Source organism: Cibotium barometz, chromosome 48 (genome assembly GCF_041138505.1).
Source record: "Cibotium barometz isolate CiBa-2024 chromosome 48, ASM4113850v1, whole genome shotgun sequence".
NCBI classification, from domain to species: domain Eukaryota; kingdom Viridiplantae; phylum Streptophyta; class Polypodiopsida; order Cyatheales; family Cibotiaceae; genus Cibotium; species Cibotium barometz.
The window spans coordinates 18980171-18990957 of NC_141093.1; the positions used below are offsets into that span (position 1 = coordinate 18980171).

At 40.6% G+C, this 10787-nt stretch overlaps 1 protein-coding gene across 2 annotated transcripts; it reads right to left on the reverse strand.

Moving 5' to 3' along the window:
• Positions 1 to 774: 774 nt before the first annotated feature.
• LOC147610911 (uncharacterized) lies at positions 775 to 4720 on the reverse strand. 2 transcript variants are annotated; one of them, XM_086785576.1, is made up of 3 exons: positions 4247 to 4720; positions 4019 to 4141; positions 775 to 3884 (listed from the first exon to the last, which is right to left on the reverse strand). In XM_086785576.1, the coding sequence occupies exon 3, from the start codon at positions 3829 to 3831 to the stop codon at positions 1060 to 1062; it is 2772 nt and encodes a 923-aa protein (XP_086641702.1). In that variant the 5' UTR covers positions 3832 to 3884; positions 4019 to 4141; positions 4247 to 4720; the 3' UTR covers positions 775 to 1059. The 2 variants fall into 2 exon arrangements, with proteins under 2 accessions (XP_086641702.1, XP_086641700.1); XM_086785574.1 differs by having other exon boundaries at positions 4019 to 4150.
• Between the last annotated feature and the right edge of the window lie 6067 nt (positions 4721 to 10787).

The window sequence follows — 10787 nt, forward strand, 5'->3', positions numbered from 1 at the left end:
GGTAAGGAAGAGAGGCATAGGTAAGGGGAAGGAGAGGGCCACTTTCAGATTTCCTCTCACAGGGTCCATTGCAAACCAAGTTGAAAGTGACCCACTTTTCTAGGTGGAGAGTAAAACAAACCATTCACTGTAAAGGTGAATAGAATGGTTCCCTTTATTTTCCTGAAGTGACCACAGCCAAGTACTGTCCAGCACATTCAACTAAGACTATCACTATGAAAAGACAGACCTAAAGTCTTTCATACCTCAGGCCAATTACACAGGATGGGCACCCATCACTTCCCCCCATCCCTTTCTAGCATTTTAATCGAATGGGCCCCCAGCTAAACACCACCTAGGCAGACACACTGGCATTTTTTGACTTCACAGCTGAATGCTGACTAGGCAACCAAAAATGACGCAAAGATGGAAGGCTGGATGATAGATGTCCCTACTAGCAGCCAATCACGATCAATTTTCAACTCTTCATTAAGAAGTTGTGTATTGCTGCTGTGGCAAGACTGAGTCAGGATTGCCTCTGTTCAGAAAACGAGAAAAACTGGCAGAACAATATTTAAGATATCGTCTTACAATCACTTCTTGAAACCATCTACAAAAACTCCTCATGCACCTGGCAAAGGCAAACTTCAGACACTATTCAAAGAGACATGGCTTCTGAAGACATAAAACACTAAATGACAATGTGCTCCTTTTGCCATTGCAAGCAGAGGTAAGTCATGGTAAAATCAATCCACCTAAGTAAAAGAAAGACTACATGTATCTTGGCACTTTCACTTGAGAAGACATGGTAGCATCTTGGTCAAAAAGTTGATTAAAGGCCCCAATATTGGTGTAGTTAAGCTCGAGCAAAACAGCCACACAGTTGACCAACTCGAGTACAGAGGCCAAAAACATAAACAAATCCGAGCATAAACAATTCTTTTAACTTAGTTACACTCATATAGAGAAATCGCCTACCATCAGGAATTTATGTACAAATTAAAAGATTGGAAGCATAATGTCTGACAAGATAGTGGTGCATAGCAGACATCTCCATTAACGCCATCAATAATCTTCCTGCTACTGTATGATGGAGAGCTCCTTTCCTGCTTTGTACACTTCCCAACCCATAGGATGACTCTGCATATTTCCACAGAAAGGCTGCATGGAGGGAGGGAGATCAATGAACGGAAGTAAAACTTCCTCCCGTGCTTGCCCACCAGCAGCTCCAGGTACCATCATAGAAGGACCCCCATTCTGATTGTCATACAGAAGCTCGGGCGAGGCAGAATCGCCCATGCCACCAGAGCCGTTGAATGAACCTGAATCAAGCTCCGCTTCAGACATATCTTCATTGTAACCATGCCCTTGCACAGGTGAATCAGCCATGTCAGTACCATCTTTCTTTGCCCGCTTTGAGCTCCTTGTAGATGTAGTTCCACCCTCTTCAAAGTCCTCATCATCCCTGTCAGCATGCAGATAAACCCAGAGCTTCTTGTCTGAGTCATAGCGTACACACGGATCCCTTTCATAGTGCAACCGGTCAAGAGCCCCACTCACAACCTGACTCAACTGTGGATCCAGAACATCCTCTACAATAAACTGTGAATCTCGGAGCAGTGTACAGACATCTGCCCGAGTACCTATGCCCTGAGGCAGCCTGGCAGCTGCATCCCTTACTAGACAGAGTATTGTGATATGGGAAGGTCGGTCTGGTTTCAACATGAAATGGTCTCTTGCTTTGGCCTTCGACTTTCCTCCAATCCGCTTCAGAGGTGCAACCGCAGACTTCTGTCCATCCGCAGTAGTATAACAAAAAGCCATCTCTGAAGCAGAATACCGAACAGCTTCCTCTCTTTGGAACAATGCCTTCATTTCATGTGAACTAGGGGTGATAGTGGTAAGACTCTTTTGTGCTCTCAAATCCTTGAACCTCTCTTTCTCATCTGGAAGAACAGGAAATGCAGGCAATGGCACCAGGGCAAGCTGCCCAAGCTGCTGTAGAGTTTTCTCTGCAGTTTTCAGCCATTTGGCAAATGCATCCTGCATCTCGTAAAGCATCATGGGCAATATGCACCAGGCTTCTGCAAAGGATTGCACATCTGTCACATCAAAAGACAGGGGGCGGACAGGCAGAGGTCCAATCCAAGACCAACACCTCACAGCCCTGTCATACACTACAAATGGCTTCAAACCCTTCAAGGCAGGCTTCCTTATATTGCAGGATAGAACCTTCAACACACCCCTGATCAGACCTTCAAAAGACAAATGTGTCTCCATTATCCGATGGTCCCCAGGATGGGCCTGAACCCTTCTTACGATTTCCCTGAAAGTTATTGCAGGAGGTGCATACTCTCTCTCGCAAGATGGGGGTTCTAAAGGTTCCAGCAGTGCAGCCCTTGCTGCAGAAAAAAGGTGTAAAATTGAAAATGGAAAACTGGAGGCAGAGGGAGGAACAAGGGGAAGGCCACCCTTTCTCATTAGCCTAGCAGGATCATCTGACAAGGACTCTCTGAGGGGACTTGATGACAATTCCAGTTCACGAGCCCTGCTTTTGCACTTTTTCAACTGAGTACCACTGGGTGTTTCTCTTGCCACCACTTCTGAGCCCTTACACCCTGTGTCCCTATCAGAATCCTGCTCATTGTTTCGCACTGGCAGTGATTGGTCATCCTCATACATATTAAAGACAGTGATGTTGGTCTCCATGCTATAGCCCTCTGCATGCCTGTCCTCTTTATTTGCCTGTTCACTCTTCTTCTGAGGCTTTTGCAGCTTGACATTAGGTGATGATTTGGACTTCACCTGAGGCCTGCCCATCTCTTCCACACTCCTCCCCAACCCATGTCCAGTTTCCCTGGTTTCATTCTCTCTTTTATGTTTGCTGCTTGACCCTGTGTTGCTTTGCTTCTTCTTCTTTACTACAAGCCTCTCAGTGCCTGCAATTTCACAATTCAGCGGAGACCTGAGAGAAAAGGCATCTAAATGACTTTGTTCCTCCTCTTGTGCCAACTCTGACATGTTCAAATGTCCCTTAAAGGCAAAACCTTCAACGTTGCTGTGCAGTGGCTGTGTTGAATCCGAAGATTGCTCTCCAGAGCTTATCATGCTTCGTTCGCCACCCCCTCTAGGTTTTGCAGAGGTTTTCACCTTCAAATTTCCTGTTGGGTGGAGCTTGCCAGGTATTACACTATCTAAAACCACATCATGAGTTCCAATACATGAAGACTTTGATTTCCAGACATGCCATGAATTGAGCCTCTCTTCAAGGTTGGCCCCGGGATCATTTGACCATAGCTCTTTCATCTCTAAAAGAGAGTTCACCATGCCATTGTGATACTGTCGCAAACGATGATAATGTTCCTTTCTCTGTAGGGTCATCAGAGCTTGACGCGAACTCACTAAATTGGGATCACACGTGCTATCCTTCAGACACTGCCATAAGTCCTCCAATGGGCTGCCAAAATAGAAATTTCTCCCACCAAAAAGCTCCTTCAAAGTCTTCTTGTAAGATTCCAGGTCCATGTCTGGAAGGTAGGAACAAAGGATCTGTCTTTCCTCTTCAGTGAGGCAATCATTCCATGCATGAAGAGAAAGAACTTCACCCAAATCCGGCAACTTGAACAGCTCTTCCGGCAACTGACAGACACTGTCTGCAACTTGAAATAGTTCTGTTCCATCATCATCATCCACATGAGGAGGATGTCGGGCTTCAGCATCAGAGACTCTTGCAGCGCTTCTCCTGGTTTTGCATTTCTTCCTTGCCCTGGGTTCCTCATCATCACTGGATGAGCTTGAGGGGGTTGGAGTGAGAGCCCTGGTAACTCTAACACCGGCTCGAAAGATGCCCATGGCAGAGAAATACACCTAATGGATGTGGTGAAAGGAAACCGAAAACCCTAGCCCTGCAAGAGTAAAATGTACGTCATTTCAGCACAGAAGACTCATAAACGCTGGCAGGAGGAGCATTCATCTCCATCGCAGACCTGAATGAAGGAAAACTCATCAAATCAAAGCAAAGGCAGAATTTAGGGCATACCTGAAAGCGCTTAGTTGAGCGAAAACCCGAATGAGACTCTCCACGCCGATTAGAAAAACGTTGGATGTGATGACTTAACGAAGGAGTGATGCTTTGAAAACCCTGATCTGGCAGAGAAAGGGCCTTCGCAGTCTGGCAGGGATCAAGACACAGTATTGCTTAGTCAAACCCTGATGTAGCACAAAGGAAAAGCCTGTGAACGAGACAAAGCGTTTGCTGAACCCTTACCTTGAAGAACGCTTTCGAAACCCTAGTCCGGTCACAGAGAAGCGCAGCGGTGGCGGTTCGATGCAGGGACGGGCAGTCGTTCTTCGCAGAGGATACAATACCTCTAGGGTTTATCAGGAGCTCGCAGCCGCTGGAGAGAAACTGGCGATGGACTCCGAGATGCAGTTAGGGTTTGTACGGGGGCAGAAGAAGGGACAGGCTATGGCGTAAAAGGGAAGTGGGAAAAGCTTGACTATGGCGAAGGCGCGGAGGGCAAGGGGTGCTTTATAAGAAGGGGGAGAGGAAAGGAGGAGGAGTTGGAGAAAGAGCAGGAAAAGCAGAGAAGGCAGAGGTCGGCCAGGGCGGTGAGAAAGGGCAAAGTGGGCAATCAAGAGAGAGAAGGGAGAAGGTGAAGAAGAGGGTAAGGGCGTGTTCGCCATGGTTTGAAAACCGTTTGATGCGAGGATACCCTAAGGGTAGAGAGAGATAGATAGAGTGGCGAAGAGCTTCTTCGTGAAGACGCTGACGGGGGGCAGAGGGAGAAGACGACGTTTCTTCATACCCTATGTGAACCCACCACATAATAATTACATAAATTTTTTAACTATTTATAACATTTTTTCCTAGCCTTGAGGAAGATGGTTAATATGGCACCAAAATGTTTTTTGTATTTCCATTAAATATGTTATGCGAGATTTTCAAGAATAAGAGTGTTTTTCTAAGGTTTTGATTGAGCTGGATTGAACCTAATGGGGAAAAAAACGTTCTTAAGAAGAAATGCAATATTGAGTCCCATATGGTTGCACTCCAAATGGGAGTGAGGGTGGCTTCACATGCCCCCACCCTATCATACTGTACCTTCTTCGCTTTTTAACCAACATCTTGCATCAGTCATTGTGCATGACGGGAGGGCAAGCTCCTACTTACCACCCATTTGTTGTTATAGGTTTGGATACAGCAAGGACCTATTTTGAAGCCACCCACCCTAAGAGAACAATGCAAGCACTAGTTGTGAGACATAGTTCACGTAATGGTAATATGCATTCTCTTTTTACTTGGGTAGTGTAGGAAGCCCGAAAAAAAAAAAAAAGGAAGGCCACACGTTATTAACACTACATGGCAAGGAGAAAAAAAAACTCACTACAAAAAACGCTCGTTGCTCGATTAGAAAAGCGACAAGCTTGATTAAGTGGTAGCTCAATTCAAAAAACAACCTCAACTCCACTTTACCCCGTGGCAAGCACTCTCCACTTCTTGTTTATCTAAGGGAGCATGGAAGTACAAGTCCAAAATGAATCCTAACAGAAGTGATTCCTCATTCATGCCACCTATCTAGTCTCAAAGAATAGTTGTAGATTGCAACTTCAAATCTAATCGCTCCAAGAGCGATCGATTCAAGTGTAATTGCATGTACAAGGTTTGAGATCTGGTGGATAGGAATTCCAAGCACACGCATCAACTAGCATGTGAATTGTCACCCTCAACGTCTTAGTAGGCCTCAAGTTGTTGCCCTCTCATTAAATCCCATCTCCAACCTCAAAACTATACGCGCCAAGAAAGTAAGCTATCAGTTTCTTGAATCCAAGCACCTCACCAAACATTTGCATGCTTTTATTAGGGTATTTGAAAAGTTACAAAAGAGACTTTAATTGTGTTTTTGCACAAGGATAATAGCCAAATTTATTCGCTTTTCATAGAATTTGGTTCTCTTTTTTTTTCGTTTGAATTTATACACATGAAATGCCAAGAGGTGGTTCCTCCAAGGCCATAATTCACTTATTTCCTCCTTGCTTTATTACAGCTTGTGATAATTTGCACACATCATTGATACTGTATTAGGTGGTTAGAGCACATCAACAGTTTAAACTTCTAAATGCAAGAAATGGTGTCTTATCTTTATTGTGTAGCTAAAGTTGGCCCTCATCTACAATGGCCCACTCGACCAGTGTAAGATTCCTCCCCAGCCCCTCAAGATGTCCGGTTTCTTCCCTTGTAATCAATCCCCTTTTCAGAATAATAAAAGATCTTGTTTCTACCTGTTTTGGCCTAGAGAGAGGTAACTTAGTTTTTAGATATCTTTGGATGGAAAAATATCCTTTCTTATTAAAATAAATTCCCCCGAAACAGAAGTTTAATTTAAAGAAATTCCTAAGGTGCATTAGAAATAAATTATAATCTGCTCAAAAGACCTTAGCCTAAGGGTCCAGATTTTCTGAAAATTTTGGATTAAGGTTCTGAGGGATCAATAAGATCAATCCAAATGTAGGGAGGAGATAAATTGAAGAAATAAAGAAAACCCTCCCAAAAATGAGTAATATACTCACATAAGATGAAGAGTGGACTAAGGACCAAAGGAAACATTAAAAAAATAAATTTTTGACACCTCAAAGTGGGGATTCTCCCTCATGAAGGAGGGAGAATCCCCTCAAAGTGGGGATTCTCCCTCATGAAGGAGGCGCCTTTTTTCTCATCATTGCTTTCCATTTTAAATCAATAAAATGAGATATTTCATCTCTCCTCTCTCCTATTTCAAGTCTAGTTCCAAAAAGTAAGCTGAACTGACCCAAAAATGGTCAAAAATTGACCAAACTAATCTGGAAAATTCTAGAATCAGTTTGCTTGGTTTGAGATTCACTTTTTCCTATAAATAGAAGCCTCCCCCTTTGTAAAAGCTTAATAGTGTTTATGCACTGTTACTCTACACCTACCCAGAGCCAATTACATTGAATTCACTTGATAGTTCAATTGTTTTTGACTAAATCCTCTCCAAAAGAATTGGTGGCCACTCTTGATCAAAACAAGAGTAGAACCCTCAATTCTTCAAGCCAAAGGAAAGCTCACAAAACTCCATGTAAGCTAAAAATTCTACTTTTTAATTTCAAATCTATGATTTTCTGATTCTTTTTTTTTTTTAGTTGATTAAAGTGAATCTTGATGTTATGCCTTGATGAAAAGGCTACCCCCTTCTCTTCCTTAAGAATTCAGCCTTTCTTTATCCTAGAATGAGTAATAAATAAATTGATTAAACTTTTCTTATTGTTTACTCACTAGAACTAAGTAGATTAGAGTACTTTACTTCAAATTGGGATTAATTTTAAATTGATATTAGAATGTTAAAAATTGAAAAATGGTCAGCCATACAAAGGAGGTTATGGCAAAATTTTTTTGAATTTTGTGAAAAATAAAGTTTATTTTTATGTTATTCTAAAAGAGTAATCCCCATCGTTTGTGCATTCTAAAAGAAATATTTTTATTTACACCATGTACATATTCACCTATGAATATGCATGGATATCATTGATATTAATTATTGAAATTAATTTATATGCATAGAAAGATGCATATTGAAATTTTTTTTATTATAAAAGTGTTGTTTTTATTGAATTTAAATTCTATGCATAGAAAGATGCATATTGGAAATTTTTTTATTATAAAAGTGTTATTTTCATTAGATTTAATTTCTATGCATGGAAAGATGCATAATAGAAATTTTTTTATTATAAAAGTGTTATTTCATTAGATTTAATTTCTATGCATGGAAAGATGCATAATAGAAATTTTTTTATTATAAAAGTGTTATTTTCATTGAATTCAATTTCTATGCATGGAAAGATGCATAATGGATTTTTTTTAATTATAAAAGTGTTATTTTCATTAAATTTAATTTCTATGCATAAAAAGATGCATAAAGAAATTCTTTTTATTTTAAAAGTGTTATTCTTATTCAAATTGATTTATATGCATAAAAGGATTTTCTTTTATATAAAAGTGTTATTCCCATTGAAGTTGATTTTTATGCATAAATAGATGCATAAAGAATTTTTATATCAAAATTAGATTTCTCTTTAATTCTATGTTTAATTTCTACGAGTATTTGATAAATGAATAAGTAAATACTCTGAGAGAGGAATTTCTATCGTTTCATATTCACCCGGATTATAAAGAAAAAAAAATTTAAAAATCTATCGAAGTCAGAATTTTAAATAAATGATTAATTTATTCCTCATCAGAATTCGTGATTAATTTAGAAATCAGTTAAATGAATATTCAATGAATGAAATTTAGTAAATTAGTAAGTGAAATATCACCCCCTTTTCGAGAAAGATAGTTCAGGAAAAACCTTATCAGACTCGAACCCTGAAGCAGACCATGACCAAGACCAAACTCTTTCATCGGTTTCGAGGAAAGAAGATGTGACCAGTTCAGGAAAATACACTCAAATCTCCCACCAAATCTAAAACTAAGTTAAGACCCTTCAAATTGATCTGAGGATCGAGGTTATAGAATTCGAGGAATTCTATTTTGAAATTCAGTATTACGATTATGAAGTTTTAGGGATACTGATTTAAGATATACTCATTGTATTCAAAAGAAAATCAAACTGAAAACTTGCATAGAAACCCTGTTTTCTTAAAGGACTGTCTTATGCCAGAATGTTGGAGGGAGCATTTGGTATGTATTTTTCTAAGGAAAGGTCAGTTGCAACAGCTGGCGGGGAGTGTTCAAAGGACAGCTCATACAGCAAAACCTGCCCAGGTCTTGACCAGCCTCGGTACGGTTAAAATGGTGCGCTTCTGGTATGATGAACGAGGGCCGACGAAGCGGTCCCTGAGTGAAGTGCCAGGACACCTAAGGAGGATCCTGGAGGGTTCTGACCAGGCGATGCACGGGCTCGTAGTGACGAGGACACCCATGCGTATATCGTGGAAGATATTGTATGATGGACCAATGATTATTGTAATCTGTTACTAGATCTCATTTTGCTGACCAGCTGGTCTCAACGGAGAGCCTAGAGTGATACTATTTTTTTTTAGAAACAAGGATTGGATGCAAATTTTGAGTTATGACATCTGTAACCAATAATTGTTTGTCAATTGATTGTTTTATAAGTTAAGTTTTAAAGAGGAGTGTGTGCGTATCTGTATTCGAAAGCAAAAGTTAAGAAAGGCATTCAATTATGGGTGGGAGAGTAATTGTCTGGTTTGTTCTATCGATTCCAGTGGTTGGGTGGTGGCTAACCCATGGGCCGGATGGGGTTAGGCTGGAATCAGTAGAGTTTTAATAATGAAATTGAATAATAGGAATACGCTTAGAACTCGAATAGTTAAATAATAACCTGTCAAATGAATAGATCAACGGCGGCTGTGCCTGATTTCAGTTACGAAAAAAGCGTTGATTTCTTCAAGTTAAGTCTGTAATAGTTTTCCTTCTATCTGGTTTAATCAGGTGAAGGTTAGTTTAGTCTCTTGACCCTGTTAGAAAATTCGTTAAGGAAATCAAAAAGGTGGAATCGTCCCCGATTTTCGAGCAAGGGAAATTTCCCCTATTTCGGTTTCGGAATGACCACCAGTGTCCGAACATTCGAGGGCAAGGTCCCGAGTGGGAAACCCTTTGCCGCGCAAGAGGAAGTTACTTCCGGTGCTATCAATTGGGAATCCGGTGCGCGGAGGGGGCAGTGGGATCTCACAGCTAGTATCAGAGCGTTGTTGTAAACTTATGAAACAGCAGCAGAAATTGCTTAAAATTTTAAAGTAAATCTGCAAAAAAAAAAATGTTTTTACTTGCTAAGATTATGTTTGAAATGAATTCATAAATTGAATTGGATTTTTAGATGGATACCCCAAATTTGTCTAGCATTCCTGGAGTTTCCCAGAGTCAGGATATGATCGTCTTTGCCTTCGAAAATCTCATCAACTCTGCTACAACCCGAGAAAGCAGAGTGAGGCTCGCTCGTCACTTTGAGGATCTATACTTCCCTGATCCAGTAGAGCGACGTCAGCATATGTGGTTCTCTAGAGGGCGATGTATTAACATCAACACCAATCAGCTTCAAAGACTGAGGCAAAATATCTCACTAGCCATGATCTTGATAAGGCTAGGAGTTGTTCATTATGTCCAACTCTTTAATCATTCGCCCTGGAATTTTAGAAATTCTTGCTGAATTATTACACTTCTAAGCCGCTTTATTCCTAGAAGTAGAATTACAGCACCCTTATCAGTGATTAATCGTGTATATCATAGCATGTCTCCATCGCAGTATCACCTTTTTATGCGTACGCGATTGAGGCAGTGACTTTTGGAGCCGAGACGCTCTATGTATATATCAAAAACTTTTGATAATAAATGTTGTTTTGCAAAAGATTCCAAATTGATTTCATGGTTGTGAATATTGGTTGACAAAATTTATCAGAGTGAATCTTGTTTTCAAGAATTATGATGGAATATTTAATTGTTTAAGAGATAAATCTCAAAAAAAAGACATAAATCTGATGATAAAGTTAAGTTAACAAAAATCTCGTTTTGTCAGAATCATGAGGCGCGCGGCCGTGCTAGGCAACTTGATCCTCTTACCGATGATGAAGAGTTAGATCCGGACGTTCGTAAAGCCCTGCACCGATCCCAACCTGGTCCATTCAAGGGTGAAGGGGAATAGTTAGGAGAAACAATGAAAAATGGATTGAGGCAATGGAAGAGTACTTTGATGTAACCAGTTATAATGAGAGGAACAAGATGGCTCTCGCCAGATTAAAAATTATAGAAACGGCCAGGATCGCATGGAGGA

Bases quoted from the DNA above. Each gene is read 5' to 3' on its own strand.
- LOC147610911 (XM_086785576.1), bottom strand. From the start codon at position 3,831: ATGGGCATCTTTCGAGCCGGTGTTAGAGTTACCAGGGCTCTCACTCCA.